This window comes from Periplaneta americana, chromosome 17 (assembly GCF_040183065.1).
Source record: "Periplaneta americana isolate PAMFEO1 chromosome 17, P.americana_PAMFEO1_priV1, whole genome shotgun sequence".
Classification (NCBI taxonomy): domain Eukaryota; kingdom Metazoa; phylum Arthropoda; class Insecta; order Blattodea; family Blattidae; genus Periplaneta; species Periplaneta americana.
Genome location: NC_091133.1, coordinates 2778993 through 2797323, shown reverse-complemented (window position 1 = coordinate 2797323; position 18331 = coordinate 2778993). Strand labels below are relative to the sequence as shown.

The window sequence follows — 18331 nt, the reverse complement described above, 5'->3', positions numbered from 1 at the left end:
TTACGTCAGTTGTGACTGGAAAGCTATTCGAAAAGAGTAGGTGAAAATTGACCTGTTCTTAATAGTGAATGAACATTTATAAATCGTGCAATAAAATAACCAAATGCTCAAGACTTTGTCGTTAGTCTTGTGGCTCCCCAGTACTGCTGTCCATTGTTTCTGCAATGCGGTGAGCCCAGTACATGATGATGTTTCTTCCACTCAGCATATAATTTAGAGAATCTATTATCTGCAGACATATAGATGTGAGTCAGTCAGTCATGTTGTGTGATGCCGCGTGGTATTCTGGTTAGTTCCCTCCGTGTGTCTTCACTGCTCGATCCTCTGATTTTCTCGTATCTCTGTGTCCTGAACAATGTTTAGATTCACTACTCAACAAATTTGAACTTTTTTTCCATAACATTAATAAAATAGGCTGATCTTAACTAATTTGCATGCGATGAACACGAAAATGACAGTGAAAAGATCGTAACACATCATGTTTTTGTGTTATAGATACTTACTTGATACATTGAAAAATCAGGATTTTTGACCTGTTGAAAATTACTTTGTTCTCATTTTTTGTGTGAAAATTTCCAAGGGCAGCTTAGATATGATAAAACTGATACATTAATAACGGAACAGCTATTAAGACTTATAAAAAGCACTCTTCTTGCAATAAAATAGAGAAAGATAAAAAAAAACCTTCATTTTTTTCTGTTATGAGAACTGGAATCTTCCCTTTTTAAAAACCAGCAACAATTGCCCATCATCGCTGGATCCCATCATCCTCGATACCGTTGCTCCATTGTAGCAATGTCTTGGTGAAATCGCTCTCCCTGCTCATCACTTCCAGTCCCCAAGTTCTCAGGAAAGAAGTGCAAATGTGAATGTAAGAAGTGGATCTTCAGTGATATGCTGCAGGCCATTTTTTTTTGTAGTTTCTTAGGAACGATTCTATTAATTGGCGAAAAAATTCTGCCTTGTGATTCTCTTGATGCAAAAGATTTTCATACTGGTAATTCCTAAGTCTTTTCTCAAAAATGCTGTACTTTAAAAGTTTTCTAATTTGTGGACTAACTAATATGCCTTTTTTAATTTAGCATCACTGATTTTAGAGAACAGTCTTTAAGTATTGAAAGGCTTCTCCACTCTTATCTAGAGCTTACACAGAATTTTTCATTAGCCCTAGTTTTATATGCAGTGGAGGAAGAAGTACTTTTTACGTTGCACTAGTGCAGGATATTTAATAGTATGCTCACCAGGAATATAACCTTATGTGATATGACTGTCCCACAAACATAAAAAAACAACATAACATGTCGACTGTCCCACAAACATAAAAAAACAACATAACTTAGTAAACTCTCCTTGCAACCCAAGCAACAAATTTATTACTTCTAAATCTCCACAAATTGTTCAGCGATGTTCATTTCAATTTACTGTATTCAGAATTAGTGACATGTTGCTATAAGTTTCTTTCATAGTGACTGAATGAGCCACTGATGGAAGGTTTTATATTGCCATTGTGCAATAAAACTGCTCTTAAGTTTAGTTTTGATGAATCGATGAACAGTCTCCATTCTTCTGGATTATATTCAATATCTAATTAATCCATAAGCCCGTTCACATTTTTGCAGGCACAAACAGTATTTTCCATTACAAAATAACTAGTCAGTTTATCGTTTCGTTTTCTGAACACGGAAATCTTGGTATCTTTTGCTAATAAGACTCATTCTTGTAATCTAAAACCTCATAGTTCAGCGTGTTGCTTGGAAAGACCAAAATCCCTAACTAGGTCATTAAGTTCTTCCTGTCGTATCAGATGTGGTGTTCTATGATATTCGGGAATGTGAGTGGGATCAGCGGAAGTTGAAAGGTAGTTTGAGTGACGAGATTTTAACACATTTTTATATGATGCACTAATTAAAAATATAAGTTTCTGAAAAAATGTGACGTGTAGGCACTTTTTCAATGCCATATTCGTAATCAGGACGTACAAATTACATAAAAATAGTTATTCTTGTCCATGTTATGAAAACCTTGTTGAGTAGTGATCAGTCTTTCTGATTTAAATGACAGGGTTGGTTTTCTTAGTGTTGTCCCCTTTTTTGCTAAATTAGTAGCTTTTTCATTTCCAGTTAATCTTACATGAGGTGGAACTCACTGCATTGACTTCTTTTCCATATTGCTACAGTTTTCCAAACAGGTGTTTTATTTGTAGCACTCGTGAAGAAATTGAGCATTTGCAATTTATTATAGCTTCAACTGCCGAGATTGAATCACACAACATAAATGAGTGCATCCTAGCAGTTAGTTGGGAAAGAGCTGTATATATTGCTTCTGTCTTTCCATCAAAGTTTGTTTGTTGAGGCGTAGAATTTAAAAAGTTTACATTAAATTCCAGCACCATCATATTCACTATCCTCCATTTGTGAAAACAAGACGTAATTTGTATTTATTTCTTTTTTATTGTTTGCTATGCGACTGTTTTCAAAATATTCCTGTGGTCTTCTGATTTTCTGACCTTTTTTCCCAAAGTCACATTACAGTTTACATTTAGATACTTGTATTCTTGCGGGTTGTCTCGGTTTATTAATTCTTCAATTTCTATATCTGGGATATATTTGTCTCTAATGAGATTTATCCCTCCCATGAATCATGTTTATTTTTTTTTTTTAATTTCTAGGCTCTCTTTTGAATTCTGTCCAAAAATCTTCTGTTGGTAGGCTAATCAATTTTCATATTGTGTAAGAGCCAGTTTATCTCTAATGAGATTTATCCCTTCCATGAATCTTGTTTATTTATTTTTTTTAATTTCTAGGCTCTCTTTTGAATTCTGTCCAAAAATCTTCTGTTGGTAGGCTAATCAATTTCCATATTGTGTAAGAGCCAGTTTGTCTGTTATTTGCAGTTCTGACTGCTCCAGTGATTAGCCTCATTGCCCAATTCTAGTTCTCTTATGTTAGTTGTGATTAAATTCTCACACCCATGTAGCAAGATTGTTTTGATTTAGGTGTGATAAGTATCTGTAAGTGTTTGTAGTGAACATTCCCACTTTTTTCCTGCAAGTATTTCTACTATATTAAATCTATTTTTAGCTCATTTTGACATGTTTTGCCAAAGTAAGTTTTGGATCCACATACATCACTAAGTATTTAAATTAGAGATTTTCATTTATCCATGTTGAATCTTTCGTACACTACTTTTAACATTTGAATATAAATAATTGATTAAATGGCGATCTTACTAGTGTTAATTATGTAAGCATGCAAAGAACACATTAAAGCAATAACCATAGGATACAATACATCTGTATATGCCGAACACATAACTAATGCTAACCACACATACAATAACATAAATACAGACATGGAAATCCTACACATACAACCCAAAAACCAAAAACTCAACACACTAGAACAATATGAAATATACAGACACACTGAAGCACACCCTGATCAAATTCTCAACACACTATTTGACACCACATTTCAACACTTTTCAACAATCGAACGCACCCACACAACAGGCGGCGAAGTTCGAGAAGACGCCGAGATCTATAGGCTCGCAGGATGGTGTGAAGAAGCACCGAAACAGCTGTAAGCCGCATATGCTTACACAATTAACACGAGTAAGATCGCCATTTAATCATATATTTATTTTCATTTATCTTTTCAGTTTTATATTTCTAATCGAGTCTTATGACTTTATGTGCTAGAGAAAAAATGTGGTAAAATGTCTTGTTGGTATTAACTACCTGTCTATTTTCATCTGACGATTTCTCTAAGACTTTCAATGCTTTCTTCATGTATTCAAATAATTTGCGATGGTGTCTTTTTGGAAATGATGTCCAGATTACCATATCATCTACATACAGGGCTGTTTTCATTTCAGCTGTTTATTAAGAGAAGTTGGTAAGCCATTAATCATTTATAGGCCTATCCTTGTGAGCTTTAGAAAAGCAGGAATAAGGGAAGTCAATAAATAACCGAAGAAAGCTTAGTACGGTAGTTCTGGTGTGAAAACAGAAGTAGAAAAGGAAGAAAGCGGCTACTAACTTATATGAAAGAAGAAGCAAGGTCAAAAGGACATTTCGTCAAAATAGACGACGATCAGTGCTAAAGATGAATGCTAAATTTTATGGTCTGAAGTTTTGCTCGGAAGAGTTATCACAATTTGAGGGCATGGTTTATTCCTTAGAAGGGAGCAGTTGAGAATAACTGATTTTTTTTTTAAATAATCAATCATGTATCATTAAATACAGATAACGCAGGAAAAACTAGGTAAGACAATGTCGTAAAATTTTTGGCTCTAAGCAGCTAAGATTTTGTACAAATAATAATCTCACATTCTTCAGAATTATATGTTATAGATTTAAGTACTATATTAGAATCAAAGATGCCTTAACCATGAAGTTCTAAGTTTCTCTTGTGAAAATTTTACCAAAGTGACAACTCGTTCTCCCCTGATAGCCTAGTCTTGAAATTATATTTCAGATGTTATTAAAGGTAACTCGAGTTACTGGTTTTGCTCACTTACAGTATGCGTTTTTTTCTTCATTCCCCATAAGTGAAGTTTTACTGTACTTCGATCTAACAATATTGTGATGGCAGGCCGAATATTCTCGGCGCTTTGGGGAACTTCGTGTGCGTCCGGCAGAAGAGAGGGGGGCGCGACGAGGCGGCGCGGACGTGACGAAGGGAGAGGGGGAAGTAAAGCAGCTGGTGACTGAGGGGAGAAATCCAGAGAAGTCTAGATAGGCGCCATGTTCTCGGCATCTGGAGAAATTTCGAGCATCGTACTTTCTGGAAACTATGGTTTAGTGATAAATAGGAGACGAAAGTGAACTGACAGCAGCCGTTGCTAGTTTTTGGACAGCAAGGCAGTCAGTCTTGTGAAGCCAGCTTCGAGACCGGATTCGACTTGTGGCCAGTAGACTGTCGCCGGAAGTCTTGAGTTCGAGTGCAGTGGGCCGTAGTTGGGGGACCTGAGTTCGAAGTTCAGTGGACTGACTCTGAAGGTCTTGGGTTCGAGATACTGTGAACTTGAGTGACTGAGCTAGAAGAACTAGTCAAGGCAAACGAACTGAGAACTGACAGTTTTTTGTTGTAAATAGAGCTTTGTGAACATTAGTTGAGATTAGGAGTACATTGTTGTTCTCAATAATCCAAGTGAATTGTCATTGTCGTCTGTGGAGTGCAATAACGAATACTGTGTTGCTGTGTGGAGTGGAAATCCCATTGTTGACGGGAGTGTTTAAATTAAATTGTAGAAAGTGATTATTGTGAGAATAAAATTACATTATTGTTTTGTATTGAAGTTACAATATAATAAGAAATGGTGGTTCAGAGTTCTGCATTCAGAACTTAAACCTGTATAGAAGAACTCTATTAATGTTCCTAACTGTTTCCTATCCTGTCTTGTTGACATTCGTAAAGTAGCTCACTCGAATGCACAGGATTCCGTACTTGAAGTGATCGTACTGGTACATGAATGGACGCATTTTTTGGAACCATTGTGATATCCAGTTTAAATCAATACAACATTAACAGTTTTAGGCATTTCAACAGTTATACCTCATCCACCAAGTGAAGATAGAAGAGTCCACCACTGTGCAGTACTGGTTAGTCTGCCTGATCGTGAAACAAGTGGGCCTGGGTTCAAATTCTGGTCGGGACAAGTTACCTGGTGGAGGTTTTCCCTCAACCTTCGTGTTTAATAAATAATTGCATATGTAGGACCAGCATAGGAAGGCAACCAGAAATTTAATTTCCATAAATGAAAATAACTTTCTTCATGTAATGTGGTCACACAGTGAAATCCTTAACCATTTTGCCTGTTTAATATCTTCAACAAAATTTGTGATTACAGATTTATTTGTTTGTGAATTGTCTTCCTTTATTCAAATTTATACTTTGACTAAATAGGATATGAATTCAGATATTCATCATACTAAATCCATTGACTAGTTCCTCATTTAAAATTGTAACCTTTCCGCTTATGATCTTTCTCTTTCAGGAATTGTCATGTGACCTGGACACGGCGAAGAGGGAAATGAACCTTGAAATACCCACAAACGAAAATAAGGTTGTGACTAAGAGGTACGTATAATGTCTCAATTTTTACTTCTGCTTTTCATCCTTCATTCAAATCATTAAAAATTATGAAAATAGGTATTGAATTACGCTGCTCCCCTCATGAAAATCGTTGTGAGATGCTCCACATATTTGTTAATTATCATGCGATATTTTAGAATTATAAATGCGACAACTAATAATATCATTCCACTGTGAGTAGGAATTAGCATGTATAACTATGGAACGAGTGAGCCAAGTTCAAATTTTCAAGGGAAAAGTTACCTATTTGACGTTTTTTCCGAATTTTTCCCTCAATCCATTGAGACTTTCGGTAGTGAACTCTGACTCATTTCGCTGGCATTATTACCTTCATCTCATTCCAACGCTAGATAAGCATAGCAGTTGATGAAACAACGTAAAATGACCAATTAAAAATATGTATCATTCCCACAACTGCAGCTTGATCCAGAGATTTTGGCCCTTGCAAAAAGTAAGCAGATAGACTAAGAGCGAGTTACTCTTCACTACTGGCGAGCTGGGTTGCACAGTCATAACACCTAATGCTTCCTTTGCGGTGCACTCCATCTTAAAAACGAAATATTATTTCACACGCTCCGTTACTAACCACTATATCTGTTGATGAAACAATCGCATGATGACTTATATTTTATTGACATGAGTGTTCCTCAGCTACAAGTATAGATATTATTTTCATTCTTTCTCTTTCCTGTTCCCTTCACATCCACGTTTGTGATTAAATTTCTTTTTTATGACGCAACACACAACTCGCTCACTAGCCAAACAAACAAGGACAAGGGCCAAGATCGTTGAATCGAGCTGTACTATAGCAACACTGATGCATTGCATTTTTCTCGATCTCATTTAGAACGGCCTCTGTACTTTCTATTACTTTCAGTGTTTGGTTTCATCTCCGCCTTTCACTTTTCTAAGTTCATCTCTGTTTTTCGTGTAGTTTTACTTCGTCTTCCCATTCACCATACCCTTCGTGCTTTGAAAATCATATGTAGTCCATTTTTACATATATTGCTGCTCCATTCATATAGCAGTAGTAGTAGCAGCAGCTGCTGCATTATTTTGCCTTGTTTATTTAAGGGAATAAGGCCTTCTCTTCCACTCAACCAGGTTTGACATATATAGATGAAAAATACAGAATACATAAGAGCTCTCTTGTTTCAAGCAATGTTTGTGTAGTCTACCAGTTCTTCTTCTTTTTTTTTTTTTGTAACTCCTCAAGTCCATTGTGTTTTTATTGTAAAATATAAAAATGTTGCTTTAATTATGATTATAGTGATATGAGGGAAGTGGGATATGATGATAGGGACTGGATTAATCTTGCTCAGGATAGGGACCAATGGCGGGCTTATGTGAGGGTGGCAATGAACCTGCTGGTTCCTTAAAAGCCAGTAAGTAAGTAAGTAAGTAAGTATAATTATGATTAAATGATAAGAATATTATGTTCATATTATTAATCGTGTTTTGATACATTTTTTTCTTATTTCATGTAAATAATTCTAAAGGATCATCTTGAGTAGAATATTAATAGCTTTATAATGAAATTAGGCGTGGGAATTTTTCTTTGTGTTAATTCTATTCTCTTAATTAAACACTCTCCTGCTCCTCTCCTCAACCCTTAACTGGTAACATCAGTTTATTATACACTATTAGTAACATGGGTGAATTTTCACCCAACACAAAAATTAAGATTTTTATAATGCTGCATTTGACTTTTATATATTGAAACACACTTGAAACTTAACACAGCACAGCTCAACACAAAATAATTGGAAATTTAACATAAATTGACAATATTGTTAGAAGCGATGAAAGTTTTCTTGCAGCATAGAATTAAAAAAAAATTCCAGTGTATATTTTATAATTAAGAGAAAAATGTCACGCTTTTTATTTTCTGTGGTGTGCAATTCTTGCAGGTTATTTCCCTATGATCTCCACACACGAAATTCTCACAAACACTACACTTCACGGCAAACTTTTTGTCACTCTTTTTGCAGTGTTTGCAACGTCCCTGTCGTGGTCCTGTTTCAGATGATTTCTGTTCTTTCAGTGAGCTAACTGATAAAGAATTGTTTTCACTCAATATGGATTCTATCTTCACTCGAAGGTCATTAGGAAGATTCCTGATTGTCAGTCTCTCTTGCATAAATTTCGTTGACAAATCAAGACCAAGCTTATGAAGAAATTCCAGTCTGTTGGGTGTCTTTCCTCCACGGGCTGCGCATGCGTAAGCCCAAACAATAAATGCATTGATTCCTGCTGCATTCAGTAATCCGTAAAATACTGCCATTGGCCAGCGTCTTGTACGTCTACTGCAGGAATAGTTCTTGCACATTTGATGAAACGAGTCGACCCCTCCTTTAGTTTCATTATAAAATTCAATAGCTTCTGGTTTCCTTGTTTGTTCAGACACTCTTGTTGTGTAATGCATGGTCGAGGCTACTAATACAATTTTACCTTTCTTTGGTGAAAGTGATATCAATTGTTGATTAGTATTGTAGTCAAAGAGAAACATTGCTGTATTTGCTGGTCGTCCTTTGGTCTGAAGAGCTTCCGGAGGAATCTCCTTTTTGTTTCTTCGTACAGTGCCAACCATAGTTATACCATGAGCCAACATCTCTGACAAGAGGGGGAAAGATGTAAACCAATTTTCAGTAGTTATATTGGAATTGGTGCCATAAATTGGTTTTGCTAATTCCTTCACCAAGTACTGTGCTAAAGGTTCAGGCCCATTGTAAGTTTCTTTTCCTATGTAAGGTATTCCTGTGACTAGGTATTTAGAATGAGAGTCGCACATGAACACAAGTTTGAGGCCGTATTTTTCCGGTTTATTGGGGATGTACATACGGAATTTGCAGCGACCTCTGAATCCCAGAAGCTGTTCGTCAATAGTACATTCTGTTGATGGCTTGTAATATCCTTGACAGTGAACGAAAAATTTATTCCATAGTTCCCGAATATATGTAAAAGGATCTGCAGCCTTTCTGGCTTCTATGGTCTGCTTGTCATTGAATCTCAAGCAATTTGTTATAAATCGAAATCTCTTTAGTGACAGAACTGAAACATAAATTGGACTACCCAATATACCCCACAGAAATTCGGCACTCATATGATTATCTTTTCTGGCCCAACTGATATAAAGTAGACCTGTGTATGCCTCTAATTCTCGCAAAGTAATATCTCCAGTATACCTCTGTTCAGACGAGTAGTTCATTCTCTGGGAAGCCATCTCTTTGTTGGTGTGACGAACAATATCTTGCAACATATCCTCATCAAAAAAAAGACGCCAACTGTCTTTGGGACTTTTTACCTTTCGAGCATCACCTTTTGGCCCGGGTATGGTTGTTCTTCATATATTTCGAGAAGGTACCTTTTGTCTTTCAGGGTGTTTGGATGTCCACTCTTTAACATTTTTCCCTTTTAGGACTGACTTCTTCGGAGTGATGATATTATTGTCCTTACATTCAAACCAGCAATTTTCTGGTTTTCTGCGCTCTTCAGGAACTGCAACACCATCTGCACTATCACTGCTGTTGTCATTATTTTCTGGGGTAAAATCACTTTCACTGTCACTACCGCACTCAATAATATCATCTACTACATCATCTTGTTCACAAATATCGTCCTTCACACTCCCCTCTCCATCAGATGCGTCATTTTCATCATCATCATTATTTTCATTCATTATTATCTTCTCTACCTCACCGGAAGTACATTTCTTACCGTCAATAATAATAAACTCCATGTTCATCAAACTAATGCAGAAGAGAATTGCAATTCGTCTGACACATATACTAAGAAGTTGAAAAAATTACTAATGTAACATTAATGGTAACATGGGTGAAAACTCACCCAGGTCTGCTTTGTAGAGCTATACTATAGCAACTAAAATTATTTCAAATACATTTCAACAATGGTTAAGAAGCTACACTTGAGAAAGTTACATAGCAAGAGAGCCAACAGTCTAGACAGGTTTACCAATGCACGGCAGAGAAATAAAATTTCTCAAAGGTGAATTTTCACCCATGTTACCATTTAAGGATTAAGGCAGTTAGTATTGCCAACATCACAGCAATTGATAACACTCAAAGGATTGGCTTCATAATTGTTCTGACTCTCAGATTTGAAGGAACTGAATTACAGCTACGAGATGTAGGTTTGGACCCTGTTTTACTTATCTGGAAGAGAAATAGCACATACCCTTTTGTCGTTGGAAAGTAATTGGCTTGTTCTTTGGTACAAGGGGCACTATGTCCAGATTCTGTATCAGTTTGTTTCATCGGTTCCATATTGATCTTTTGCAACTTCAAGATATAGCCATTAATGTATTAAGGCATTCCTTGCTAATTGTAAATAACCATTTGTACAGAACTATACATAAAAATAAATTATTCCTGTTAAAAGTAACTGCCAAAAATAAAAATAAATAAATAAATAACAACTAAAAAAGAAATAATTAAGAAAAATTAAAATATTGTTCGTCTACAATTAATTTAGGTGCTGTTACCGCTTGGTACCCCTGTGTTCAAGGGCAGCTATCCTTTTTGGATTTTTTTGTCTCTACACCATTGAAACAAAATTTGTGATGAAACTGGAGGAGATGCAGTAGTGTGTCAGTGTTCCATATTTAAGACATACATTTTTCTTGTTTTTACAATTTGCTTACTACATTTCAATATAGCATAAAATCTTCGCTACTGTTTTCAGATTTTCATAACTGTGAGAAATTGTTTGAAGAGATAGAATTTTTCAGTTATGTGTTAAGGTATGATATCCCTACCTTACATAGTTGCTACTGAATTATGTGGAGATTTAATGGTGCGCAGAATTATTCTCAGTGACGTGCAGAATCATTTTCTCAGATCACTAACGATGAATACTATGTGGTGCGAATTGTTATATTTACAGAGTGGACATAGAGTTTCGATCAACTTTAATGTAATAATAGTTATTCCCACACCTGTGGAGTAATGGTTAGCGCGTCTGGCCGCGAAACCAGGTGGCCCGGGTTCGATTCCTGGTCGGGGCAAGTTACTTGGTTGAGGTTTTTTCCGGGGTTTTCCCTCAACCTAATATGAGCAAATGCTGGGTAACTTTCGGTGTTGGACCCCGAAATCATTTCACTGGCATTATCACCTTCATCTCATTCAGACGCTAAATAGTTGATAAAGCGTTGTAAAATAACCTACTAAAAAAAATAATAGTTATTTGAACATGAACTCTACATAAGGCTGTTATGGTGTGTACATACGTAATTCACCATGACCACCATCCATTTGAAAGTACTGTGTCCAATGTTCGAATGACGCCGTAAACACATTCGTAATCATATCAGTAAAGGCTCCTCGAATATGTGGATCTTATACTTTGGTTTTGTACATTCGTGACTTCATAAAGCCTAAGCAGAAAAGGCTTAAGTGCGTCAAATGAGGTGAACGTGAACACCATATGCCTGTTGAACCTCTGTAGGCATTGATTCAGATCTGTTGTCATAACTGACACAACGTGAGTGGTTTTCCACCTCGCTCTGTAATCGTAGCTTCTGCGAACTTGTAAGGACCGTGAACTGTGATTTGTGTGAATACAAGTCCGTTTGTCATTCAAAGATCCATATGCGACTGTTGTGTGTGTTAAATGTGAAATTTGGCCTGATCACTGAACAGAATATGACCCAAGAGGTTTCACTGTGTAGTCACTGCCCTACGAGGTGCATATTCTTCGTCGGCTAGTTTGTGCCATATCTCAATGTGATAAGCTCGATTTTTTTTGTGTGAACTTAAAACCTTCAAAATAATCGATCTTGGTTACCTAGACGACGACTCAGTGCTCAGAGCTCCTCTCGAATACATTCCACTGCTCGTGCACAGGACGTGGCCCATTGGCAGCATTACCTCAAGGTAACTGCATTACCTGTCCTCTGAAATATATTGAAAAGGAATCAGGTAATTGCTCGAGTTGGCGCTGGTTTTCGAAATTTATGTGTGAACACCTGTTGCATCTCAGCAGGTGTTAAACCGCGCAGTCCGGCACCCTTCAGCATATCAATGCAGAGTGATTATAATATCTCGATCCATTTTGTAGAAGTAATGGACATGCGGACATGGGGTTATCGTACATAAGAAATTCATCGTAATTCAACATGTCCGCCATCCACTTCATAGCATCATAGCATTGTCCCCACCTTTCACCTGTAGCCCTGAAGACAATCACCAGCATGTTGCCTGTAATCGCTGCACATGGTTGCCGAAAACCATTCCTCGGGTTCTTGCAGTGGCGTAGCATGAAATTTTGAGCAGGGGAAGCTAACTCAAGTAGTCTTTCATGTACATATGAGAAAACGTATTACAAAAATGTAGTCTTAAAATAAATAGTAGTCAATGTCAAGTCAGCAGTCCGAAGATTGGTTGGAACCTCGTAAGTAACACCGATAAGGCATGACCTCAAATGGTACGTAGTAAAATATGATTTCATGGTTTACACATATCTCTAACAAATAGACAAGGTCATTTGTTTTTTAAATCGCACTTTTATTCGTAAGTCAGCCTTGATAATAGAATTGTCCTAAAAATTCAAGTAAATTGGTGTCAGGAACTGTCATTTCACTCATTATTTATTATATCAGCCACAATGCACACTAACCTTCAACTGAACACAACTCACGAAAGGGATAACTCGGAAACTTTCAATGTAGGTAAAAGCTAGCTTCTTCCGTGCATTGCGACCAGGGTAGTTTAGTTAGAAAGGGATAGAAAATCTGCGGGGACGGTTACACAGAAGAATGAGTGTAAGAAACCAGTCTGCTTGGAAGCTGGTGTGTGCAAGCTTCTTGTTTACTGCTGCATCACAAATCATCCTGAGCTGCCTCATCACAATATTTAACGCATAAATATAAACTCTATTGAAATTAATAAATAATTTTGTTCATGAACTGCAGGTTTATTATGAAATTATTATTAACTGGGGAAGCTGAGCTTTTTAGCTTACATTGACGCTACGCCACTGGGTTCTTGAGATCTCGTACTTTCGTTTTGCACACTTTTGCCTTCATAAACCCCCACACGAAAAAGTCTAACGGCATCAGGTCAGGTGAACGTAATGGCCATACTCGTGATGAACCTGTGCAAATCTATACGTTAGGAAAGCGCTGGTTGAAGTACGCTCTAACAGTTAACGCAAAATGCGGGAGTGTTGCGTCGTGCTGAAAGACAACACTGTCAACAATGCCATCTTGGTCTAGCTGTGGTTCCAGAAAGTCCGTCAGCATGTCTAGGTAAGTGTTGCCTGTAATGGTACTTCCTGCTAACATGAAAGGACCGTAAATCGTGGCTTTTTGTAAGCCCAAGCCACACATTCACTTTTGGGGTGTCCCTTTGCCATTCATAGATGGCGTGTAGTGGCTCGTCACGCCATATGCGACAGTTCTCTTTTTTCACTTTATCACAAATGTGGAATGTGGCCTCGTCACGCAACAGGATATGATGGAATAAGTTTTCGATCTTCACATCCTCCTTTAAGTCGTAACACAGTGCCCTACGAGCTGCATAATGTAACACCTGAATGTGATAAACACGCTTCTTCAATGTAAACCTCAAAATCTTCACACAGCTGCTCTGGACACATCTAGCTCGTTACTTAAATGACGAGTCGATGCTTGAGGACTTCTTTCGATGGCTTCTCGGATCTATGCCACAGTCTCCTCCGGTTCGACAGGTCGACTGGAACGTGGTTCATCAGCGACATTACTTGAATTCTATATCCATATGGTCGAAAACGCACGGACTTAATTTAAATGCAAGTAAATCGCAGGCAATCTTAATAGAACATCAAAGATCGAAGTGTGACAAACAAAATTTGTCACCGATAATTGTAAATAATACTACTATTCCATACAGTACGACTGTGAAGAACCTTGGTATTTATATGGATTGTCACCTGGAATGGAATGAACAAGTGAATCACACCTCCAAAAAAAATATTTTCAATTATTCACTCATTAAAGCGATTGAAGCACTTTCTTCCCGATAAATTAAAATTAATCCTTGTACAAACACTCGTGATGCCACACTTTGACTACTGCGATATTATATTAAGTAACCTAAATGCAAATTTGAGCAACTGGCTACAACGTGTGCATAATGCGTGCGTCCGTTATATTTGTAATATTCGTAAGTATGATCATGTTTCCCCGTCTTTCCAAACTCTGTCTTGGCTAAGGCTAAGCGTTCGACAAGCCCTGCATTCTCTTGTTCTCTTATTTCAAATTCTGCGCACCGCTACCCCAATCTATTTGGCTTCTCGTTTTCAAAATTTACCTGCATATCATCAGCTAAGTACAAGATCTCATCACAACAATTTACTCATTATACCCTACCACAAGACATCTTTATAATCTTCATCCTATACAGTTTCAGTTGCTAGAAATTGGAACTCGCTTCCGAGTGATATAAGGGGTTGTTGGACAATAACTTCATTTAGGTCAAAATTACATAAATTCTTACTTAACAGATGAATTGCTAATTAATATTTGTTACTTATAATGAAACTAACATCTGTCCATTCTTATTATTACTATCATTAATTTCTCTAAATAGATTTACAAAACCTCTAATGGCAATTACATTAATATTCTCCTTATAGAAATAGAAATATATATATTCTCCCTGTAACATAGTCCTAGTAAGCTTATATTAAATTAATTTTCATCATTTTACTAGCTATCTCAAATATTAAATTAATTATAATTCATTGAATTAAATTAGCTCATAAATTAAGTTACTACTTTACCTTATAGATTTATCTAAATTTAAATAAATGTGTAGTGAAGAATATTTCTGGAGAACCTTTTAAGTGTAGTGTAAATATTTGTAATTTAAATTTATGTATTGTCTTGATTAAGGCTGGTTGAGTGGAAGAGAAGGCCTTATGGCCTTAACTCTGCCAGCGAAAATAAAACATTATTATTATTACCTGTCGTCTGATATTTATTGACCAGGAGTCTGATATTTGCTCGTGTTGGCGCCGGTTTGTGGAATTTACGTCTAAACTCCTCTTGCATAAGTTAAACGGCGCAATCGAGCACCGACAACAGCCACCCATTCTTCAGTGGTCAACATACTAGTATATCAGCCTGAAACGAAAGCCAAATTCCAACGTTAACTCGAAAATGGATCGAGACTTTATAATAACCCTGTAGATTAATTTGAAACAAACAAACAAACATTTTGTTTACTCAAAATAGGTCGAGGCAATATGTCCACATCAAAATTTAAAATTTTTGCTCACAACAGAGTAAATTAAACCTTCGTATATGTTATTAGCTTCCAAACTTTGAATATATCTAATACAATTTTCTGTTGCTGTGAATAGTTACTCTTGTGAGTTTGTCCCTTCTAATATAGTATAGCTTGATTGTGCATTTTCATTATAGTATTGCAGTTACTGAAGGCTACAGTATTGCACAATCCGACGCTGTAACAAAAGGCAAGACACCCACATATGGTTTTGCCATAGAGAAAACTGTCGGCGAAACCTCTGATGAACGTGGAACTTACGAGGAGATGTTCACGAGTGGAAATAAGTGCGAGATGCAGACTCACAGACACAGATTGGACCATTCAGTTATCAGTTCAAACAAGTGTAATATTTGTGGCAAGGTTTTTGCGAAGTCTCAATCTCTCTTGTCTCATTTTCGAAGTCACAGAGCTGACAACTCATTGAAATGCGATGTCTGTGGAAAATGTTTCTCGGATTCAACAAGACTCAAGAATCATGCTCGAGTACACACAGGCGAGAAACCATTCAAATGCGAAGAATGTGGCAGATGCTTCTCCGAGTCGGGGCAACTAAAGAAGCACGTACGTGTGCATACCGGCGAGAAACCGTTCAAATGCAATGTTTGTGGAAAGTTATTTTCACATTCGGGAAATATAAAAATGCATTCATGCCTGCACACGGGGGAGAAGCCATTCAAATGCGATGTTTGTGGAAAGTGTTTTTCGCAGTCTGGACATCTGAATGCCCATGCACGCCAACACACCGGTGCGAAGCCGTACAGATGCGACATATGTAGAAAGACTTTCTCGCGGTTAGGACATCAAAAACTGCATGCACGTCTGCATACTGGGGAGAAGCCGTTCAAATGCAATATATGCGGAAAGAGTTTTTCTCGTTCTAGTAATTTAAAAACTCATCAACGCCAACATTCCGGGGAAAAACCGTTCAAATGCGAATTTTGTGGAAAATGTTTCTCGCAATCCGCACATTTGCAAGTGCACGTACGTCAACATATTGGTGATAAGCCATTCAAATGCGAAGCGTATGGAAAGTGCTTCTCTGTATCAGGACATCTCAGAAGACATGCATGTTTACATGTTGACTAGAAACCTTGCATGCTAAGTTAACTTCTCGGAATGTTGTACCAGAATTAATTTGCGTCTACAAGACAAGATTATGAAATGCAATAGTTGTATATTATATTCTTGTGTAGTAGTTACGTCATATAAATGAAAATATTTAATTTTTCAGTGGTTTGTTTAATTGAATTCTATGTAGAATCACTTATTTGTAGTTTTCTGCTGAAGGAAAAGACTCACTGCAAACAAACCATTATCCAGTCTGCCCCATTTTCCGCCTTTTAGTCTCCCCACACGATTCTTGTATCTTAAATATACAAATTGTCGTCCATTATTTCATATCTTCTACCTCAAACATTTTCCCCGCTACTATTACTTCCAGTACATCCTTCACTATGCAGCCTTCTCTTAGCCAGTGACCCATCGAATTTCTTTCTCTGTTCTTGGTCAGTTTCAGTATTGACTCGTTCTAGTGCAGCTTTGTTTCTTACTCTGTCCATGTCACACGTTCCGTTCTTATCCATATCAACATTTCAGATGCTTTCATTTCTCTTCATTTTCAGTTCTTCTAGCCTATATAATGCAACACTTTCGGAAAGCACTTCACTAGTCTTTTCCTTAATTATTCCAGTAGTGCGCAGAAGATGCTCCTTTCTTCTATTATAAGCTTCTTTTGCCATTGTTATCCTCCTTTCGACTTCTTAACAACAGCTCATGTTGCTTCTTATAGTACACACCTAACATTTTAAACTTGTTCTACTGCTCCATTTCGAATTTGCACGTTTAAATTTTATATTTTCCTTCAGATAAGAATGGTCTTGGTTTTGTTTGAATGTATCTTCATCACATACCGCTCAGACTTCTCATTTAGCGCTATTGCCCCATATTTATTGGGTTATGTCACGACAATGTATCAACATGTCAGGTTATCTAGCGTCCGAATGAAATGAAGGTGATAATGCCGGTGAAATGAGTCTGGGGTTCACCTCCGAAAGTTACCAGCATTTGCTCGTGTTGTGTTAAGGAAATCCTAGGAAAACACTTCAACCAAGTAACTTGCCCCGACTGCGATTCGAACCCGGGCCACCTGGTTTCGCGGTCAGAGGCACTAACCGTTACTTCACAGGTGTGGACAGCACCCTATTGCTTGGTATAGTTTCCTCTTCTTCTACCACCAGCACATTTTCCCTCTTATAACTCCTCTGATTTTCTCAGAAGGGTTCTTTACTAACTGCTCCAAGTATGATGAACAGTGTAGGTGATAAAGATCATTCTTGTCGTGTCCCTCTCCTGTTCCACTTGCCTTTGTGTATCTTCTGCCTTCCCGAATTTGTCTCCTTTCATATGATTACTTAATCTTTTATACTTCTGATGTATATTATTGAGGTAATTTGAATTTTAATATGAATAAATACATGAACAAGAAATTGAATAATTTTCAGTATATACATCAGTGGCGGCTCCTGCATATTTCTTAAGAGGAGGAAAGAAGTTAACAGCACGAAATGACACCTTCTTGAATGAAACATGCTACAACTTAGCCTGCATGCATACATGTAAGACCAGATAGTGTTCGGGTTGGCCTTCCCTTCTGTATAGCAATAATCTGTTCTTGTAAACTGAGTTTCCTAAATTGTCCAAAATATATTATTTGTTTTCACTTCCATTCATTGTTGAATAATTGCGCAAATTAACAATTACAAGGAAATTCACAATCTCGTAGCATTTTTTGAGCACACTACAGCATCACACGTGTTGGAAGAGACTAGCTACTAACTCGTAACCGGAACCGTTTTACGGAAATGGAAATGGGAATGGGAAATAATCTGAGGAATGCGAGAACTCTGCACCCACCCACGTGATCTGTGTTGCCACATGTACATTTTA

General features: G+C 37.1%; 1 protein-coding gene across 1 annotated transcript in view; it reads left to right on the top strand.

Moving 5' to 3' along the window:
- Positions 1–16859, top strand: part of LOC138693375 (zinc finger protein 665-like) — an 89620-nt gene extending 72761 nt beyond the window's left edge. Inside the window, exons 10-11 of the mRNA XM_069817298.1 lie at positions 6001–6083; positions 15520–16859. Coding sequence (XP_069673399.1) covers positions 6001–6083; positions 15520–16471 — 1035 coding nt within the window. The 3' untranslated portion in view covers positions 16472–16859. The remainder of the gene's footprint in view (positions 1–6000; positions 6084–15519) is intronic.
- Positions 16860–18331: the final 1472 nt, after the last annotated feature.